Source organism: Erpetoichthys calabaricus, chromosome 12, assembly GCF_900747795.2.
Source record: "Erpetoichthys calabaricus chromosome 12, fErpCal1.3, whole genome shotgun sequence".
Taxonomy (NCBI): domain Eukaryota; kingdom Metazoa; phylum Chordata; class Cladistia; order Polypteriformes; family Polypteridae; genus Erpetoichthys; species Erpetoichthys calabaricus.
In genome coordinates this window covers 8,083,235-8,105,920 of record NC_041405.2, presented here as the reverse complement: position 1 = coordinate 8,105,920, position 22,686 = coordinate 8,083,235, and the positions used below count along the sequence as shown (strand labels likewise).

The window sequence follows — 22,686 nt, the reverse complement described above, 5'->3', positions numbered from 1 at the left end:
AGTTACTTTGGATATCCTTATATTCATGGGGTATAGCCTGCTAATTGATCATAATAACCAAAGTGTTACCATTACATAGTGGAATTATGGCCAAAAGTATGGGTTTGTTTTGTCTGCAGCCATGCACTTTAGATGAGGTAGGCATGTTTGAGCTCAGCCAGTACTTGGATGGGAGACCATCTTGGAAAAGCTTGGGTTGCTGCTGGAATAGGTGTTGATGAGGCCAGCAGGTCTTACCCAGAGATATGAATGTGGATGCCAGTGCCCCAATGCAGTGATGGGGACACTGTACTGTAAACATGGCACCGTCCTTCAGATGAGATGTAAAACCGAGGTCCTGACTTTCTATTACCATACAAGATCCCTTGTGTAAAGTGTGAGGTGTATGCCAATGTCCTGGCTAAATCTCCCACCACAGCCTAGTCATTCTAGCCCCCTAATAATCCCCTGTTTCTCTCGCCCCTTCACCACCTAACAGTTAACGTGTGGCAAGTGTACTGGTACAAAAATGGCTGCAGTCATATCATCCAGGAAGATGCTGAACATCAGTGGTGGTGGAAGTGGCTCTCAACACACTATGAAAAAGAGCTTTGAGTAACGCTACATGAATGAAATGTCTTCTTCTTCTTTTTCTTCTTTGTCTTTTGAACACAGTAACATCATCATTTTTCCCATCGCCTCAATTGCTTTATCTTTTTCAACTTTTACTGATGTGTTCATCACTTCCATGTCAAAACTCATGTGACTGTTCATTCAATTGCATTATTCTATCTTATGTCATTACCAAGAGTAACTTATGTCTAATTTCAGTAAAAAAACAAAGTCTATAGCAGGTTATGTCATGCAAAATGTCGAACACGGATGTATTTGTTCACCAAATCTTCCACTGGGCACCAGATTAGTTTTACTTTTGTTCTTTTAACTTCCAAAAAGGATTATCACTAATATCATGTATTCATTTTACAGACATCAATATAAACCAATCAAACTTTTAAGTCACTTCCATTTTACATGTAACTCTGTTTTATTAAATACATTCAGGTAATGAAATATTTGTATCTAAGTAAATTTAAGAATTATTCATTATTTGTATATAAAACAAAAAGATGAGTGGAAAATGATTTTTCAAAGATTTACAGAGCACCATGAATGTCTTCTTATGTTATGTTATGAGTATGTCTGGCTATGTATAGTGCTTTGAGTTCACAGAAGAGCGCTATATAAGTGTATCTTAATTATTATTATTATTATTATTATTATTGTCGGCACGGTGGCACAGTGGTAGCGCTGCTGCCTCGCAGTTAGGAGACCCAGGTTTACTTCCCGGGTCCTCCCTGCGTGCAGTCTGCATGTTCTCCCTGTGTCTGCGTGCGGGTTTCCTCCCACAGTCCAAAGACATGCAGGTTAGGTGCATTGGCGATTCTAAATTGTCCCTATTGTGTGCTTGGTGTGTGTGTGTGTGTGTGCCCTGCGGTGGGCTGGAGCCCTGCCCGGGGTTTGTTTCCTGCCTTGTGCCCTGTGTTGGCTGGGATTGGCTCCAGTAGACCCCGTGACCCTGTAGTTTGGATATAGGGTTGGATAATGGATGGATGGATGGATTATTATTATTATTAGTATTATTATTATTATTATTATTCCATTTGTGCTCACCAATGCTCCTGCAACATTTCAGTTTTGCTGAAACTGCATTGTTGCAGTCTCCTGGATAATTGCAGTACAACATGATGACATTTTGTTTTTTTTCCCCCAGAATTATAAAGAGTATGTGCGGCATGCTTGAGAAGTTTTGATGTGCTTTGCTAAGCTGAAGAAATAAGGATTTCCTAAAACATCTGTTGTTTTTTCTTTATTCATTCTTTGTGTCTTCTTATTTGAATGAGGAGCTGTGACGGAGTATCTTGGCAGCACCAGATACAAGGTGTTAATAAGCAGGGCACCGGTCAGTTAGTCCTTCAGAAACCACTTAACTGCCCATCCTTTTTTCTGAAGAACAAGCATTAAAGACAAAATATAATGGCTATCACTAGAGAGGAAGCGTTTACAGGAAATGTTTAACAGAGTGACCTGAGGAAACCAGCTCAGACCAAAGTATAAAACGATTACCACAAAAGGTTACACTGCAAAGATGCTCACCACAACATGCAAACAGCACAATGCACTCCTGTAAAGATAATAACAAAGAAGCTTCTCCTAATACATTTATATTCATTACCTCTGATGATAGCATTGATTGCTCCAATCACCTAACAGTTTTAAAGACTCTGGCAAAATATTTAGCTTTATTTAACTTTCTTGTTCATATGTACATACAGTCCACAGGACATCATGGCTGTCCGTCTTCAGTAACTTGGAGGCATTTTCTGAAACACAGCAGAGCAATGTCTTCAGACCGTCCATAGGCCAGTTTCAAGCTCCAACAGTTGTCATAAACTGTATTAATTCTCTGAGCACAGTCCCTTTAACTCAAAAAGAAGCCAATCAAATAATAATATTTTCTTCTGCTCATTACTAAACTGTGATGAGACAAAGTGTCTAGATTTATTGTGAGTGACTAAGGACCAGGACATAATAACAAGCAGCAAAATTGTAGTCTGGGTCAGGCAAAGGTCAAAACCGCAAGATCAAAAAATAATTAGCAACCAAAAATCAGAGTCAAAATCAAACAAAGATCAAAACCAAAACAAACCTAGCACTTTGTGTAGGCTACTTGATTCATGAGGTCTTAGACGCAGTGGTTCCTCACATCAACAGATGTTCGAGGCACAGAAGTCAGCAGGTATGGTGATAGCTTCTGTCTGAACAATTTGTTTCCCTGGACATTCTTCATCATCTGTGCTGAATTGCCCGGTCCTAAATCAAACAATCCCAGCTTTTCACTGTAGAGTAGGAAGGGCACATTTCATCTGATGTACTTGACATATCATCATAAATTTGTTTGACCAACTTCCCTTTTAAGAACAAATACATCATCGCCATTAAACATTTTTTCACATGAAATCTCTGTTGTTTTGTGACATCTTCATTTAAATCCTGCACAGGAAAAAAAAAACAAAAGGTTACAAAGATGACATTTAAGTCAGAGACATTTAAAACAATGAGCTTTGATATAATATTGGTTAGGTTATTCATAAAATTAGTCAGATAGGGAAAGCCAAAAACTTTTCAGCACCCCCTTGAACTGATTCCCATCCACATGAAAAAAGGATTAATAAAAACGCCTTTGACAACAATATGGCAGATGGCACGAGTCAAAAACAGATTAATAGCAAACTCCACCATGTATATAGTTCATGTCTGACTAATTTTTGACTTGGCCTGGAGGAAGATTAGAAAACATTATTGGAGGACACACAGTTGGATATAAAGGATTATGCATGAAAACAAAAGGTGAAGGCATGTTCAGATTTCTACCTTCTAATCACAGAGTTCCTTGTAAATTTTAGTTTTGTGTCAAATACACTAGGCTTAAGTTTTCTGTGACTCAAAATAGCGTTTCTATTATTAAGAACATTTATTAAACTGGCTTGTTTTGTCATTTGTGGTAACCAAGAATAAAAAGCCTTCAATTATTATTACAATAGGCGATCCCAGTATCAGAATCACTGACTGACTTGACAAGCACACCAGTCAGCCCCAACATTTAAACCACTGCCAGGTGAAGTGAACACCATCTTGTTACACTGGCACTTGTCAAGTAGATAGATACAGTATATCCATCAGCAAGTGAACAGTCAGTTCTTGAAGGTGATTTTTTGGAAGCAGAGAAATGGGCCGCCTCCATTTGTAGCCCTTCAAGTCATCCATTCATTTATGGGGTATACTGTCCTTTATAGGTGCCCCACTGACAATATGACGTGCATTGTCACTGCCAGCCCATTTCCTTTTTTCTGCCAAAGGATGCTGGCCACAGTCTGGTGCCACTGTTTCCTGTCCTCAATTCGTTGTCTTCCAGGCCACCCATAATACAAGTTGTGTCAAAATTAATTAGAATACTTTATCTCCTTACACCAGAAAATTAATATTCCCGAGGTCCTCCCTCTCTGCTCTCATATTTTAGATCTGTTGTCTATTGAATTTAATTTTCAAGTCCATTTAGTTACTCTCAGTTTTACTTAACTTTAAGTTATGAAGTTATATTAAAGGAACTGTGTTAAACATTACATTTTACTTATTAAACGTGACTTCTCGTAAACAACCATTCAGTTGACCATCCATCCAACCTTCTTCCAAACCTGCTTATACAGAGAAGGGTCACAGGGGGAAGCTGCAGTCTATCCCAGCATGCACTGGGCACAAGGCAGTAATAATCCCCACAGAAGGGTGTACACTGAGGCCCTAAGTATTATGGTTTGGCTATTTTTCCTTCCTGAATTTAGTTTAAATTTTTTTTGTTCATTCTGTTGTTTTTGAGACTCCTGTTGTGATTTATGCTATTATACACATTTTTGTTTCTGCTGTTTTTGCTTTGTATTATTTCTTAATGAGTATTGTCTTATATTGTATGGTTTTCTTATATTGACTGTCTCCTTGACGTTCCTTTGTACTGCTCTTAGAACCGGCACGATTATAATATGCACTGCCCTCCTAGAGTGGCAGCAAAGGACAAAGAAAAAAAAAAGAATCTGGGGCGCGAGTGACCAACACTACTTTCCTACTACACCACCCCGAGTACAGAGACACACTAGTGAAAGCAGGGTTAAGTAAAAAATTATTATTGGAAGACAATACACTCACTTATTGTAATAAAAAAAACACTATATACATAATATCACGCTGCAGCACTTCCCACCCAAGACAAATCATGGCACAAAACACTTACACACATACTGTAAGCTGCTAATACAGAAATTTGAGCAAGAGGAAAAAAAATAATGTATTTGTGGTCCTTTAAATATTATCTGTACGGAATGTCGAGCTCAGTCTGCGGTGGGGAACCATTCCTCCTATTCCGGGAAATGTACAGATTAACAGTTCCTTGTGTTGGTCCGTCAGGCCCCCTCCCAAATACCTTTCACCAGAAAGTAAATATAATTCGCCTTGAAATTAACCCGGTTTCACTTGATGTTTTCCATCCTTTCCCTCTTGCCTTTTCCTATGATGGCGTCCACTTCTCTCTTGGCTCTGCGCTTCTCCTCTCCTTTTTCCCATCGCCCATTTACATATCGTTGGCTCCTCCCCTTACAGTCTGTTGGCTCTCCAATCCAGGTGCTCCCCTCACCCTTTACCACTGGCCGGCCTTACAAATTAAGCCATTCCACTAATAACAAGAATGGGAAAAGTACAAACTCACAGTGACGCACACATATTCCAGACGACTGTTACACCTTGTCTTTTGAATTTAAGAGAGTTGGCAGTTTTTGGACCACCTTTAGCCCTATATAAGATTTTTGATGCTTTGGAGTTATTCTGTTCCTCTTGCTTGTCTCATTTTTGGACTTTTGTTTTTCTTCTAAGTGCTCATTTTTACTTCTTCAGGTTTTGAACTCTTTTTTTGTTTTGGTTGCTGTTCTATTTTGGTTTGCACCTTCTGGGCAACTTATTGCTAATCTTTTTATTCCTTTTGATTTTTTTGTTGCTCTTACTTTGTTGAATCATAGTTTATAAACTTATTGAATATTAAGGAAATCGTTGTTATTTGGGCCTTTCAAGATTTGTAAGCTTTGGCCTATTTTTGTTACTGTAAAGACCGTTTCCAGAGTTTCTTTGTGTTTGTGAAGCTTAACTGCCATGTTCAGGTCTGTAGAAAGTGCAGACTCAATTCTGCATTTCAGGCCTCTTTTAGAGTTTTATGAGCTTTGCATCATAACAAAATGCCCCAGCCATATTAAACGAAAAACCACTGTGGCCGTAAGTGTCATGTCATCGGACTTGCGGCCACATGTCTTGGACACTCGGGTGAAGAGAGGGGCGGAGCTGTCAACTGATCACCACCTGGTGGTGAGTTGGCTTCGATGGTGGGGAGGATGCCGGTCAGGCCTGGTAGGCCCAAACGTGTTGTGAAGGTCTGCTGGGAACGTCTGGCAGAGCCCCCTGTCAGAAGTAGCTTCAACTCCCACCTCCGGCAGAACTTCGACCACATCCCGAGGGAGGTGGGGGACATTGAGTCCGAATGGGCCATGTTCCGTGCCTCTATTGTTGAGGCAGCAGACCGGAGCTGTGGCCGTAAGGTGGTTGGTGCCTGTCGTGGCGGCAATCCCCGAACCCGTTGGTGGACACCGGCGGTGAAGGATGCCGTCAAGCTGAAGAAGGAGTCCTACAGGACCCTTTTGTCCTGTGGGACCCTGGAGGCAGCTGATAGGTACCGGCAGGCCAAGCGGAATGCGGCTTTGGTGGTTGCTGAGGCAAAAACTCGGGCGTGGGAGGAGTTTGGGGAGGCTATGGAGAACGACTTTTGGACGGCTTCGAGGAGATTCTGGTCCACTGTCCGGCATCTCAGGAGGGGGGAAGCAGTGCAGTGTCAACATTGTGTATGGTGGGGATGGTGCGCTGCTGACCTCGACTTGGGACGTTGTGGGTCGGTGGGGGGAGTACTTCGAGACCTCCTCAATCCCACTAACATGCCTTCCAATGAGAAAGCAGAGCCTGGGGACTCGGAGGTGGGCTCCCCCATCTCTGGGACTGAGGTCACCGAGGTGGTCAAAAAACTCCTTGGTGGCAGGGCCCCGGGGGTGGATGAGATACACCCTGAGTTCCTCAAGGCTCTGGATGTTGTAGGGGTGTCTTGGTTGACACGCCTCTGCAACATCGCATGGACATCAGGGACAGTGCCTCTGGATTGGCAGACTGGGGTGGTGGTCCTCCTCTTTAAGAAGGGGGACCGGAGGGTGTGTTCCAACTACAGAGGGATCACACTCCTCAGCCTCCCTGGAAAAGTCTATTCGGGTATTCTGGAGATGAGGGTCCGTCGGATAGTCGAACCTCGGATTCAGGAGGAACAGTGTGGTTTTCATCCTGGTTGCGGAACAGTGGACCAGCTCTACACCCTTAGCAGGGTCCTGGAGGGTGCATGGGAGTTCGCCCAACCAGCCTACATGTGTTTTGTGGACTTGGAAAAGGCGTTCGACTGTGTCCCTCGGGGAATCCTGTGGGGGGTACTCCGAGAGTATGGGGTACCGGAGTCCCTGATAAGAGCTGTTCGGTCCCTGTACGATCTGTGTCAGAGCTTGGTCCGCATTGCCGGCAGTAAGTCAAACCCATTTCCAGTGAGAGTTGGACTCCACCAGGGCTGCCCTTTGTCACCGATTCTGTTCATAACTTTTATGGACAGAATTTCTAGGCGCAGCCAGGGTGTTGAGGGGGTCCAGCTTGGTGGACTCAGGATTGGGTCACTGCTTTTTGCAGATGATGTTGTCCTGTTTGCTTCATCAGGCCGTGATCTTCAGCTCTCTCTGGATCGGTTCGCAGCTGAGTGTGAAGCGGCTGGGATGGGAATCAGCACCTCCAAATCCGAGACCATGGTACTCAGCCAGAAAAGGGTGGAGTGCCCTCTCAGGGTTGGGAGCGAGATCCTACTCCAAGTGGAGGAGTTCAAGTATCTCGGGGTCTTGTTCACGAGTGAGGGAAGAATGGCACGTGAGATCGACAGGCGGATCGGTGCGGCATCCGCAGTAATGTGGGCTCTGCATCGGTCTGTTGTGGTGAAAAAGGAGCTGAGCCATAAGGCAAAGCTCTCAATTTACCGGTCGATCTATGTTCCTACTCTCACCTATGGTCATGAGCTATGGGTAGTGACCGAAAGAACGAGATCGCGAATACAAGCGGCTGAAATGAGTTTTTTCCACAGGGTGTCTGGGCTCTCCCTTAAAGATAGGGTGAGAAGCTCAGTCATCCGGGAGGGGCTCAGAGTAGAGCCGCTGCTCCTCCGCATTGAGAGGAGTCAGATGAGGTGGCTCGGGCATCTGATTAGGATGCCTCCTGGACGCCTCCCTGGTGAAGTGTTCCGGGCACGTCCAACCGGGAGGAGGCCCCGGGGAAAACCCAGGACACGCTGGAGGGACTATGTCTCCCGGCTGGCCTGGAAACGCCTCGGGATTCTCCCGGAAGAGCTAGAAGAAGTGGCCGGGGAGAGGGAAGTCTGGGCATCTCTGCTCTAGCTGCTGCCCCCACGACCAGACCTCAGATAAGCGGAAGAGGATGGATGGATGGATGGATGGATGGATGGATGGATGGATGGATGGATGGATGGATGGATGGATGGATGGATGGCACTTTGGCCGTAGGTAAGCCAAATAATGCAATAGTGAAAGAAGATTGTGAAAATATATTTCATAGGTAATGCATGGAAGAATGATGCAATGAAAACAGTGGATGATGTCCTGGCTTTCTCTAAATGGAGAGTATACAGTAGCTGATAGTAGTTTTAAAACCTCTGTGGCTCATACTGCAGAAACAAAAAACACATCCATTCACCCTTATTCAAAATGTCAAAATACTTTTCAGCTTTTAATTTTTCAAAATAGAGTAACTAAGGAAGAACTTATAAGCATATTCTTTCCCAGTTGAGTAAAACTGTTAATGCCTCAATACATATAAATGAAAAACTATCCTGTCTCCAGCCTTCTTCTATAGAAGCACAAACCAGCCACTATTTGTTACTGCAAGTTTTCAACCACCTAGTCCAGTGTTTGGCTCCATCTGTGCTGAGTCACCAATTCTGGTATAAGATGACAACCTCCACTGGTCACCTACTCTAAAATCTGCTTCTGTCTTAATTATGCTACTAATTCCAGCGTCTGTTGCTGAATCCATAGAGCCATCCATTCCTGTATATAATATCATCATACTAATTTTTAATAAGTTTTTAAAGTTCAACACATTTTTCTTCAACACTGCTTATTCAGTGAGGGCTGCAAATAAATGACTCTAAAGTGCGGGTCAGGCTTCAGGGTCGTCTCCCCATAGGACTTGTGCCTCATCTCCCTAGTGAGACACCTCCTTCCAGGAAACCCTGCTTTTATAGGTTGTGGACATGAAAGGGGCGGAGTCAGTTGCCCTCAGTGAGTGTCTTCTCTAAGCTGTGGGTGGAAAAATAGAAGAGTCAGTGATTGTGCCACTTGGGGGGGACTTCTGACAAGCCTGGAAGGTGACCAGCTGGTTGACACCCCAACATTTCATCTGGCTGATAACTCCATATTTTATATATATAAACATCTACGCGTGGAAGTGTGTCTGTTTGTCTGTCCGGCCCGGAAGTGCGAGGCTACAGCATGAAGCTCAAAGAGTCGGCAAGGCGGCCCCAAGTTAACATGTCGGGAGAAGAAAGAAGTATGAGGCTACAGCATGAAGCTGAAAGAAAGCGACTCCGTTGCCAAAGTGAAACCACTGAGGAAAGACAAACTTAGCCGCTAATACACAAGCGAGGCGAGCACATCGGCAAAACAAAACCTCCGAGAAGAGAGAAACTCGTTTAACCACTAATAGACAAAGGGGGTGAGAACTTCCACAAGACGAAACCGCTGACTCTGCATTTCATTTTTTTTTCTGATTATTTCAATAGTTTCTAGGAGCCTGGGCTTTCTACAGCATGGGCTAACACAGCTAGTATATATATATATATATATTTATATATATATATATATATATATATATATATATATATATATATATATATATATATATATATTCACGGCATTCGTAGTCTGTGTCACAATCTGATTGTATGGGTGGTTACCTATCAGGTAACGCTTGTGGTTGGCCAGCAATCTGCTAACATCCGCCACGGTGCCCTCAGTTTGTGAGGAGCAGATCATAGAATGGTTGAAATAGTTTACTGTTAAATAAATTCAAAGAGTACGCAACACGTGTTTCGCCCTCATTCTGGGCTCATCAGGCGTACACACTCCACTGCACTCCCTCTCGGGAATCGTGTGTGTACGCCTGATGAGCCCAGAATGAGGGCGAAACACGTGTCGCGTACTCTTTGAATTTATTTAACAGTAAACTATTTCAACCATTCTATGATCTGCTCCTCACAAACTGAGGGCACCGTGGCGGATGTTAGCAGATTGCTGGCCAACCACAAGCGTTACCTGATAGGTAACCACCCATACAATCAGATTGTGACACAGACTACGAATGCCGTGAATGTAATTACCCCGATCTACATGCTGTGAAATAAACGAACCACACGCCGTGGTGCAACATTAGGGGCATCACCTCTGGCGCTGACGTCCGAGGTTCGATCCCCGAGAGGGAGTGCAGTGGAGTGTGTACGCCTGATGAGCCCAGAATGAGGGCGAAACACGTGTCGTGTACTCTTTGCATTTATTTGACAGTAAACTATTTCAACCATATATATATATATATATGTACAGTCACACATGTGGGCATGGGAGTCAGTCTAAGTATTTAGCTGGGGGTATGATGCCAGCTCGAGGGTTGGTAAGGTGCACTAACCTCTTTTCTCCTTCCTCTACAGATCAGCAGGAGAGAAACCCAGTCAAACCAGCACCATCTACCTCCCTCCAGTCCAGACCATGCCCTCCTACTGACCTCACTTCCTCAACAGACCCACCTCTCCCTTCACAGCCACTATAAAAACCCTGCACCTCTCTTGCTCAGTTTATCTTTTTGGGACTCAGTCTTTTGCGATTACTCACCATGTGAACGTTGCCTAACAATATACAGGGTGGATCCCCAACTCTTTTTCCTCTCTTTTGTTCTTTAGTTACTATATATATATATACACACTACATAATGAACATTTAGATTCCAAAAGCTCTTTTCCAAAGTTGTTTAAAACTTTCCAGTTCAAACTACAATTGTTTTAAATAATTCTTTTCAGATAGTGTTTTTGCATTTATTCTTAACATCATAGTATACACAGCATTAATTCTTTAATTTGATAAATATAAATTAAGTGGTTTAAGTTGAATTTCCAATGCACAGGTTCAGAAAAGTATTTAAAAATTAAAAGTGGTGCTTAAATCCATCTACTAGGGCAGGGGTGGGCAAAATCATTCCTGGAGGGCCGCAGTGGCCGCGGATTTTTGTTCCAACCCAGTTGCTTAATTAGAAAACAATCCTTGCCAATAATTACATTTCATGGCTTGTTAGTGCTTTAACTCTATGTCAAGTCATTCTCGTATCTTAGATTTTTTTTTCCATTCTAAGGATATCATCCAAATACTTTGCAGTGTAAAACGAATGTGTAATTCTCAATCCTTCACTTTTTTCTCTTCTCTTTCCTTCCAAGTATTTAATTAAACCAAATAGTGCACGATAAATACACACAGGTGTAAAGGATAACAAGCAAAATGGATAACTGCTGGTTTCTTTTGTCATTTGCATCTTATTGCTAATAAGGAGCAATTAAAAACCTAGAATGCAGCTGTTTAAGACTTAAATATGCAATATGGGTTCAAAATGTTAACGAGGGAGATACCTAAAATGAAGCAGAAGTGTTTCTAGAGCAATACGTGCTTCTTATTAAGCAATTGGGTTGGAACAAAAACCTGCAGCCACTGCGGCCCTCCAGGAATGACTTTGCCCACCCCTGTACTAGGGAGTACAGTGTGTTTTATGTGTACAGATGAGACGTAGTGCGCTCACAGGACGCAACAGGATTTGGATTCAATTCAAGTAATGAAAACATCACTCACTGTGTAATGCATAGAACTCTTGGCATCAAAACTTTTTGTAGTACCCCCTACGAAACATGAAACACATAAAGTTTGTTAGAGATATTTTTGCAGACAGCATCATATACAATGTTATCCAGAAATGCACATAAACACTTCTATCATCCCTAAAAAGAGATGCCAGTTATATGAAATAAAATAGCAATTATTTGTTTTTCTGTGTATATTGTGATATAATTCAGAGAAGAACGTCACTGTTTGTACACTTCAATGCAAAGAATTACCATTCAGAGGTTTAATTTATTACTATTCTTCTCACTAGTTGCATTCATTTGCTCCTATCACCAATGCATTCTTTGAAATTCACAGATATCTCACTTCTGTCTTTTTAACCAGAGTCTAAATACTTCACCTTCCTGATGTACTAATGTTTCTACATGCACCTCTCATAAAAGTCGTATTTCAGCCTTTCTTGATATCTTAATGAGACCACCAGTTAATGGTCTCCATTCTTGTTTAAATGTCATTTAGTGTGCTCTTACAGGTATTTCACAGTAATTAGAAAACAAAAGAGAGAAGTCCCACTTCTCACTTCTCTTATCTGTGCTACATTCTCGACTCATACAGAAAGAGGAATTGAGCTTTTCAGTGGCTGCTCCTAAACTCAGAAATGAGTTACTTTTATTTGTCAGAACTGCTTCCATGGTCCTCACTTAAAGACTTGCCTTTTCTCTCTGGATTTTGGAGATCATGTCTGTGTTTTATGATTTGGGTTTTAGACACCTAATTTAGTGCCTCTGTTATTGCAGCATTATTGTATCTTTTTTAATGCTACAGTTTTTATTTTTGTTTTATTCTGTAAAACACTTTGGTGTGAGTGGTTGTTGCTTTAAAACAAGCTTTATAAATAATTTTGTCTTTGTCTTTGACAAGAAAGAAGGAACCAAGGATTTCTGGAAAGAAAGCTACATTTACATCTACACTTAGTGATTACAGATATTACTATAGTTATTTGAATGGAGATTATTTGAGCTGAAAGGTTTCTCATCAGAAGTTTTATACTCTTAAACATGAAATCCAAATTTTTATAAATTAAATTAAGTAAGGTTGACTTAAAAAGGGTTGTAGCATACCAGACATACACGACAAAATGAAATAATCAGCAATACTCCAAATAACACAAGTATTGTGATCCAAGGGCATCTGTCTCCACCTGTTGGAAAGAGAAAAGGCACAAGTGAATTTTATGAGTATAAATACAGCAATACTGATATTAAGACACCCATAACTACTAGTGACATTCGTGAGGAGAAGTTCTGAGGTTTTTCCTTTTTAATTCCGGTCAGGGAAGGTCTGGGCTCAAACTGTGACCTCTGACCCTCACACCCTGGTCATCACCTGTAAGCTGCCCCCAGTATTTCTCACATTCTCTCCGCTGGACCGCATTGTGTTTTCTTCTGAGTCACACCACTCACTTCAGTGCATGTTAAATAACTGCAGTATCTTTTATTTGATTTCGAGTACTTGTAACAATTTTGATTCACTATGTAAGCTTTAATATTTAAACCTTTAAGTACAATGATTTATGGTCTCCCTGGGATCTTTTATGTATCGTAAAAAGAATGTCACTGCAACAGGGGTAGACAATGGAAAAAAAAAATTTAAATAAACTTTAAGATAAAAAGGCTGTTAGACACTGTAAGAGATTTGGCTGAACAGGATGAAGAAAAGGAGACTCTACAATTATGAGATGCAAGAGTTATGCTAATAAAGCTAATATGTTAACACAGCCTTGGCATAATGTGGTCTGTGCTAAAAATGTGACTGTTTCAAAATGCAAGCTTAACTACTGTGTGTTTTGAGCACACCCTTTGTGCAGAAGTAAATTAAATTAGCTTTCAATTCATTAAATTCATTCAAATTAAACTATAGTACAATTCAATATGTCCTGCCCTACAGAAGTGTACCATATTTGTCATTTTTTCCTTTAAATTAATTTCAGTTTAAGTTTCATGTTATTCTCATTTCACATTTTGTGACGTGATTCATATTTAAGAGGATGCTTTGTTGAAGCTGTGATGCCTCTGAATGCACACTAGTTTAGAATGTTGTAGACTCCATCTTTATTTAAAGAGGAGAACTTTGAATGAGCTTATTGCTTTTGCTGAAGAGTTAAAAATGCAAAGATTATGAATTTCAATACTCATAACTCTGATTCTTTTCAAGCCCCTTTAAGAATGTCTGCACAATTTTGTATTTGTCTGCTTTCTACTTTCTGTTTCTAGCTAACGATTCTAACATCCGCCTCCTGTTTTAACTAAGGACACATAGATGAGAAAATGTACTTTTTGGCTATAAGTTATCATTGCCTGGGTTCTTTCAGTATTGTTTATCAGGATCCCCAAACTCATTAGCATTTTATTTATTTAAATGCACTTTTAAAACAAAAAATTCAACAAAGAGATTTTAGGTGTCTCTTCCTCATCCCCACTCGTGCTAAATGCCCCAACTGTGCTGAATCATTCTCTTTCTGATTTTCTTTCATTTTTTTGTGTTTATATTGGATTGGGGATTAAGCGTTTGCCCTTTATCCAGGGAAAAAGGGGATCACAAAACGAGCGCCCAGATCACCTTTTTATGTACATGTATAAACACCGAATTCTAGATTTGTAATACACTTTATATTTAATCAGTTTACCTACCATCTGGGTTTCTTTCAAATATTGGCGAGTACAGAGAGTAGGGAAGATTCTAGGACCAAATGGTTTTAATGTTGGGATATCTTTCAAACATCGTCCACTTCCTTCTCAGGTGGTGAAGTGTAGCAATCGCACCCCTTATAATGCGATTGTTACAAGCATATTTGATGACGAGGGCTCTCCATTGAGTACAATTGAAGGAGAGGTTTTCAATCTCGTCCCATGAGATGTTGAGGACTTTGAGGTCGTTGATGGAGGTTCAACACCAGGTTAATCGCGGTCGTCCTTTGCCGCGTCAACCTTCAGGTGGAACCCATCGAAACACCTTCTTGGGAATACGATTATCTTCCATGCAATAATCACACTGAGGTTTAGCCTCTTACTTCTTCGTAGGATCTCCTCATTGGTAATTTTGAGGTTTTTAGGTTTTTAATAAAAAAAATTAATTTTATCAGCTTAGTTTTTATGTAGTTTTTTTATGTAGTAAAACTAGATTAACAAGAAAACACACACAAGTAGTATTTGACGGTCACACCGGATTGTGGTAGAAAATTTTTCATATTCATAATTATCATACAGACACATTGATTTCTTACCCTGATTAATGATTTTGACAGGCTGAGTGATGTTCATGTCAAACCCTTCCACTTCTGCCTTACAGAAGAGTTCATCAAACTCATCCATCTTCTTCTCTCCTGTTATGATGTTCACACAGTCCCATGTGCTCATGCATGTGTATTGTTTGATAGATTTATTTTTATTTATCCAGCTGATAACAGCATTGCTGAAGCAACCTTCCAGCTTGCACACAATATTATGCTTTCCTCCTCTGGTCACAGTTTGAGGGGACACCGTCATGACTGGTTCTGCAAGAGAAGAAAGTGGATAAAAGTCTGACCAAAGTGAATCTTGTTTGAGAGGAACTCAGTCATAGTCCCACTCTGGTCTGGCATACATGGACACCCACAATAATAGTTGATTATTACAGGGGCAACAAGGTGGTCCTTCTGCCACATACAACTCCAGTGTGCTGTGTTAAAATATTGGCCAGGTCACTGTATGTGTGTGTGTGTATGTGGAGTGTTTGCATCATTTTGTTGTGTCTCAGTGCAGTTTAGATGAATTGAAAGTGTAAATTGGATGTGTGCATGTGGAGACCAGTTATGATGAGATGGGTCCAGCTGCAGACCTCCACAGCTTAACGATTATGTAGCTCTGCTGGACAGCCAATTGGTTTGCAAATTTCTGTCACCTGGTTTACTCGACTTGAGTCAAATAACCCTCGCCCAACCCTAATCTTAACCATAGCGTAACTAGGTGTCATCAATGATGTACTGTATAATGTAAAATGACAACCTCCTAAACAGAGTAGAGTCTGTTGGTTATAATGGGGATTAAAAATTGTGTTTTTTTACAGTTTGTTAAATGCAACTCTTAATATTTAATTTCTGTGTTTTTCTTATAAGATTATTTAGATAAGACAAGTGAATAAACTGAGAATAACACTGTATTTAAACAAAATTTTGACAGATAGGTGCCTTTTGACGATAAGGTTTGGTCAGCATGACAATGACTTAAAGTAATGACAATGTGTATTTCAAGAGCCAAGCCATTCTGGGAAGTATACTAATAAGATGGATAGGAGATATGCCAATGTAGAAGCAAATACTAAAAAGAGTGTTGCTATTGTATCTATGTATATGTTTATTTTGAGATAAACGTATCAGATATGCTTGTAAAAAGATATGAAATAGGGGGCTTGGGACTTTTTAGTCAACATGTTTCTCATAGTCAGCTAAAAAGAACTTGACTGACAAGTAACCAGAACGGGTGAAATGATCAGTTTTGTGATTTAGGCTGATGTAACTACTGTATAAACTTGTGTATAAATAAAGGTCTTGAAACCTGAAACATCGATCATAAAATCAGACCCTGACTTATACGCCCGTTAAAAAATGCGACACTTTATTATTTTTTTTACATCTTCTTGCCTTCTCCAATCTCGCATCAGTTTCACAGACGCATAGAATTTTGTTGCAGCAGCGCAGTTACCAATTTCTTTCACCACTTTAATGATGGTTATTTTAAAACCGGCTTCATATTTTCTTCTGATCGAATGCTCCATCATAGATAAGGGATACTCTTACGATAAAGGTGTATGAGGGTCTGAGACACAAAAAACACAAATCAATGCAAACATCTCTTCTGAATAGTTTGGGTATTACTGTGTGATTACATAGGCACAATACATAGAAAAAAAAGCAGTCTGCTCCATGGTTACTCTATCAAGTGGGCTTTAGCATATCGTAATCTCTTTTTCCAGACTTATACGACCGACATTATAAAATACAGGAAATTATACGGTAAAATCAAGCCATGACTTATCCACGGGAAAACTTAAATGGTAAATATTGTATAGTTATATCTACCAAGGCACTGTGTATAAAAAAGGATTTTGAGAGTACTTGTTGACACACTGTTTTAATGTGAGGAGATGACACACAACATTTGATATGAGAGGTTTGAATTACAGTGTTTAGCATGAGATAAAGAAAAAGGCAGTAGGAGGTACACTCCTCAAAGTGCTGGGTCATTAATGGCACTTTGTGGTTCCTCATAGAACTATTGTTTGACAAAGTACTATTTCATTCTGGGATGAGTTCTCTGCATATGCAGCTGGTTTGTTATGCTTTCAAAAACTTCCAAATATGTAGAAAAAAGCTGAAGTCTTTAATGTATGGTGGGCTACCTAGCAGGACCCTAATAGAGTAATAACACCTGGACTTAGCCTGTGTTACTGTTTGGATGCACCAAAAGTCCTTTCAAAATTATGACCTATTAATATTTTACAAATCTGTTACCAACTGTTCATGGTTATTTGCTGTACTGAGCCTGTTGTGGATCTAAGCAAATATTTATTTATTTATTTTCTGGAACCTACATGTAGATGGGTCTTTTTTTTAAACCAAATATGGTGCCCCTATGGCATCGCTCAGAAGATCCACTCTGGCACCTTGATTTTTAAGACTGTATGTGAACGTGAGACAGTGTTGAAAATGCAATGACGCATCATGTTGTCAGGGGATGAAAGAATGGCATAATAATAAAAAATTAAAATGGGTCTCCAGGGAGGAGAAGAAAAAAGACTGTTTAATGGTGTGTACTTCTAAAGAATACCTTAGCTGGATTAAGGAGAAAGAACTCTCAATGTACACAGACATCTCTTTTGGTTTTACTGATGTGAAGCTTGCTCTATGAACAGTGAATTTAATCATTCAAGTTGTATGTTTTCTTCTATTTTATCTCCTAGTGTTTGATATGCCTAACTTCGCTGCAAATAAAATTAGCAATGAATGGAATAAAGTTTTGAAATTATCACACTAAACTTGCCTTGTTTACTGACAACAGTGTTAATATAGCAAGCTGTGTTCTTTTGGGTTAAACCCTTTTAGAGTTAGCAACACAGGAGCTGAAGGATGTAGGTCCCCCGGGAGGAGTTGGTTCTCCTGTCCTCTGTTAGAGTATTTTTGCCAATGTTTCAATGATAGCCAGTCCCTACTAGACATTTCTTGTTAAGCAGCATCACAAAGGTAATGATATGGAACAGGCTGTGTTCTCAAACTGAGCAGAGCATCTGTGTGACTCTTGGTCTTTGCTAAGATATTCTGAGATTCACCCCTTGCAGTGGGGGACACTGAGGCCAAAGTATCTTCAGTCATTGTTAAGGTATTTCAGAGGTTTGCTGTTGAATCCTTCAGAGAGGGTAGCCAGCCTTTAATAAGGATTTCAGAGATAGGTACTGTGTGGTGTACATGTAAAACAAGGCTAATAGTTTAGACATTTACAGGATTTACTTGTTCACTAACAAGAGCCTTTAGAGGTCAAAGTGCCTTTAATGGACTTTTTCAGGATAAAACACCAATGTCTCCTGTAGAGTTAATACATGCCATGCACCCGATGAGGATGGGATAGGCCACGCTCCTCCTCAGCACAAGCAAGTTGGCAAAATGAATACATGATATTCTGAGTTTTTGCTCAGATTAGTTGTAAGGAGGTACATATTCAAACAGATGATCCAGATTGTTTAAATAGGTTCTATTCAGTTTCATAAGGGCCACAAAAATAACGAGCCTCCCATGATGGCCACAACGTTCAATTGTACCAGCCATTCTTGCTTAACTAAACATGGACAAACAATTAAAATCACTTACTGCAGACCTGCAATGGGACTACAATTGGCTTTCCTCCCTGAGATTCGTGGGTCACCCGACAGGACAACGTATCATTGACAACCATCCCAAATGATGTGTAAATGTGGTGTCTCACTGTTCTGTAGCTACCGTCTTGAATCTGGTACAACTGCAAAGGTATCTGGTTAGGGAGGGGTCTTGAACCTGACCACCATTCCACAGAGATGTTTCCAGGGGGGTAGAAGCCCACTGCATGACATTCCAGGGCGACTGGCCTGTCAAAACCAATTACCTTTGGATTTAGGAAGACCTGTGGAGCAGCTGGAAAATAACAAATGTTAGTGAAATTTTAACAGCAATTTTACCATCCTGGGCTTCATAATAATATAGCTGAATGCAATTTAAAACTAAACACAAGTGCAGATCTACACACATGGTAAAACTTAATAAAGGAAACCAAACTGCTGCAGGAAATGAAATTTGGTGGAAATCACATAAATCAAAAATGTTTGCAGACATAAGTACAAACTGACCCTCCAGCTTGTCGCAGTGTAGATCAAGAATACACAGAAAAGGCTATGCTGTATTCTGCACATAGCATGTGAAACGAAGATACATATTCCTGCTCTTGAATCAGAAAGTAATAATAACTGTTGATGAGGCCATGTCCTCCAGCTAGGAGAAACCAGAGGAGTAAGTGATATTGTTGTGGAGAAATCTTCAGAAAAAAAGCGAGCAGAGTCTTCAGAAAGACAGTCAGAATTTAGACTTTATTGCAGAGCATAAGAAACAATTGCAGAGCACATAAAGCTGTCTAAGATCATGGAGTGGGCTTGGTGGATTGGGTGCAGTTCATTTTTATTTCAGTTCTAATCACAAAATATTCCAGTTTCGTACTTGTTATCTTCAAAATAATGACCTTATGCTGTTCCTGTTTTCATAACAATTACCTCGCCTTGTAAACTTCTTTTCCCTAATAATAATCAGTCTTTTCATATCAATCATTAGGACTCGAAGGTCGAAATTTGCTGCCTGCCCCGGAGATGACCATCATCTGATCATGCTTTACATTCTGCACATTCTCACATTCCCAATCTTGAGCTAATAAAAATTGGCTATTTTTTAATTAATCAGTCATCAATTGGAACCAGGATGACCCACATATGAGAAAATGATCTACTAAATTAATAATTGCTTGTTGCACCAGCATCCAGTACGACTAAAATCACAGGCAGCTGTGCAGGTAAGCGCAACATGCAGCTTCGCTGATAAGGGCTAAGCTGCTGGAGCTGAATGCAGACAACTGTTTTGATTATGAACTCTTAAACTTCTGTATAGTTCAATCTTAGCTAACACAATGCAGCCTGCTTTTAACTCGATCACCTAGAATAATCATAAGCCTTAATACATAAAATTAAATGCAATTTTAAAATGTTTATATGTTTAAAGTGTTTATGTGCTGGCGTGCAAGTTTACTTTGTTTTCTTTAAGTTTAAGAACCTTGAAAGTTTGCTGAACTTGTTTAGACTTTGGTGAGTCAAAAGGCCCGGCAGAGCCGCCATGTCCCAAAACAAACATTTATTCACTCAGTTCCTTCAAAAAAACAGTATCCTTGTGTATCCAGCAGGGGACATTATTTCACTTGGAATGAGTTCTTTTGTAATTGCAGCATGTTACATAAAACGAAACTATATAGATACTGTATAATATAAAAAGGTGATACTCCTCCCTAGTGATATGGTTGTAAGAAATCATGCAAGACAAATAACCTAGCTTTGTTTAATGTCAGCGTATGCTGCATAACAGACGAAGGAAGCCATGACAAGAACCCAGTTTGGAAGTGGGGGCCCGATGTGCAGAGTCTGCCATTTTCATGGTTGCAGTGGAAGGATTTTTAGGATCGGATGGCGTTATCCCCAATCCATCTGTCGGCTTCAAAGGTGTGCCAGGCAATGTTCCAAGGCTTTATACTCTTTTCTTCATGTGAATCATGCAATTCCAAACAAGGCAAAAGAGGATACCATTTCATGCTGACTTTGACAGACAAAAAAAGTATACAAGTCTTCAGTCTGACTGCCCGTTTCCCAGTTGTGTCTGTCTGTCTTGTCTTCTATTATAATGCTTGCCTAGCTAAATATCGCACTGTGTCATCTGTGTATGTGAGTAGAAAAAGGCAGATTTATGAGATATATATGCAAAGAGTACAGTGACATATTAAACTTATGCTTATTACACCTTGGTCCATAAAAAATAAAGCAAGTGAAAAACCAGCAGGCTACTTTAAAAACAAAAGCAGCAGCCTGTAAATTAATAATGCCTGTCTAAGCCACTTAAAAAAGATGTCAAGCAACTCCTTTTAATAGTCAATAGTTCTAAAACCAATGACAAGGCATATTGTTCCTTGATCTAATCCTTAACAATATCCAGAGGCAAAAATGAAAACAGAGCAATAGCAGAGACAGACAGAGCTACATATATATATATATATATATATATATATATATATATATATATATATATATATATATATATATATATATATGTATATGAGGCCAATACTAATAGTACCCTTCTAATATTTAAAAGATAATCACAATTTGCAACCAAATAAGCTCAAACTGAAAAACGCAATTGGCATCCACCATTCTTTAGCCCATATTCCATACAGCAAATACAGTCACTTTTGTTTCTTCACTAAGGCACCCAATGATATATTACCAATTAGCATGAAAGCTTCAATTCATTTCAAAGAAAATAGGTTTTCTATCTGGTTAATGTTAAGTAGGACAGAGGATTATGACATCTTTTCTTACCTGTAACTTTAAGTGACACCTTCACTGTTCCCAAGTTTGGAACTTCATATACCTCACACTCATAGTCACCTTTATCATTAAGGCTGACATTCCTGAGGATCAAGGAAGCATTGCCCATCTGCAGTTCACTTCCTAACATTTCTGCTCTGCTGGAGGCTTTCACTTCTCCATTCATGTATTGTGCAATTATCACTCCATTAGCTTTCCAGGTGATAATAACATACTTCAGTTCATTTTTACTATTTGCCAGGCTGAAGACGCAGGGCAGAAGAACGTCTGAGTGAAGAGATGCACTGATCTCAGGTTGCCGTGTAGAGGTGTGAAATATGGCCATTGAACCTTAAAAGAGACATGAAAATAGTTATAAATATGACCAGGGCAGTATATCAATGAGGTGAATAGATGCACAGCTTCAGAGTGCAGTTTCCACATTCTTCTTGCACTGTCCTTTCCTCCCACATACCTGCTATGTCACTATTAGCATGAAGGGTGAATCTAAAATGGTTTGATATGAGTGAGAGTGGCTGTGTGAAACATGTTTATTGATACAGAGAGGTCACACCTAGTGGTGACTTCCAGTCTTGAATCTGCTGATGACAGGAGAGGATCTTGACGATATGAATATAACATTCTGAGTTTACCAAATATTATCTCTTGACCAGACACATAGGATGAGGCCTCTATGAAATCATTTATGGCAACACAAAACAGAAAATCAGGGGAAGACTCCAAAAAGACCCATAAAAAAAAAGGCAAGAGTCCTTACTGCCCTACCCCAATGTAGGTCTCACGTGGGAAGACCTGACACCTGGCAAATGTGAGGCTTCAGGTATGATCAGGCCTCAAAAATGGGGAACAAGATTTGAAATTTCAAAAATAAAATCCCAAAACATCAAAATATGCTTCACAAGAAACTCCAGCTTGTATAGAGAGAAGTCCCATAAGAAATCACTGTTTCTTCATAAAAAGAACAGAAAAATGCAATAAAATGTTCAAAAGAACAAAAAGGAATTGCCTAAAAGGTAACGTAAGGTAAACCAGTCCCAGAACACAATCCAGAAGAAAAAGATAAACAATAATAACAAAAAATGCAAAAATTAACCTAAAGAACCCCTAAAACCGATGTTACATTACGTGACCACTAGTCATGGGGCATGACATGCCAGCTGCAGTGACCGATCTTGTCATTGGATCACGTCAATTTAAATGACTGAAAACTGCTACCCTGAGACTCAGCCTCGTGTTTTGGGGTGCAAGACAAGGATTTATAGCGTGACCCCGATCTTTTAGGATTTGCTTCTATGGCGCTTCACTGAAGCTCTGTGAGCCTGCTGTTGCCCTGCCCTGGCAATGGAGAAACAATCTTACATAGACGTGGCAATTGCACTTCAGGGCCCACTTCGGC

General features: G+C 40.1%; 1 protein-coding gene across 1 annotated transcript; it reads right to left on the bottom strand.

Moving 5' to 3' along the window:
* Window positions 1-2,262: 2,262 nt before the first annotated feature.
* Window positions 2,263-21,616, bottom strand: LOC114663225 (tapasin-related protein-like). The gene is made up of 6 exons (XM_028816977.2): window positions 21,282-21,616; window positions 18,490-18,789; window positions 14,875-15,144; window positions 12,713-12,792; window positions 11,601-11,647; window positions 2,263-3,030 (listed from the first exon to the last, which is right to left on the bottom strand). The coding sequence occupies exons 1-6, from the start codon at window positions 21,613-21,615 to the stop codon at window positions 3,024-3,026; spliced, it is 1,038 nt and encodes a 345-aa protein (XP_028672810.2). The 5' UTR covers window position 21,616; the 3' UTR covers window positions 2,263-3,023.
* Between the last annotated feature and the right edge of the window lie 1,070 nt (window positions 21,617-22,686).

What these genes read in the sequence shown, in the direction of transcription:
- LOC114663225 (XM_028816977.2), bottom strand. Translation starts at nt 21,615, where the DNA reads ATGGCCATATTTCACACCTCTACACGGCAACCTGAGATCAGTGCATCT. An exon ending in AGTCCCATTGCAGGTCTGCA is followed by an intron (nt 15,145 to 18,489) that starts GTAAGTGATTTT and finishes CTTCTCTTGCAG; the next exon opens with AACCAGTCATGACGGTGTCC. An exon ending in CATTTTGTCGTGTATGTCTG is followed by an intron (nt 11,648 to 12,712) that starts GTATGCTACAAC and finishes CATGTTTCGTAG; the next exon opens with GGGGTACTACAAAAAGTTTT.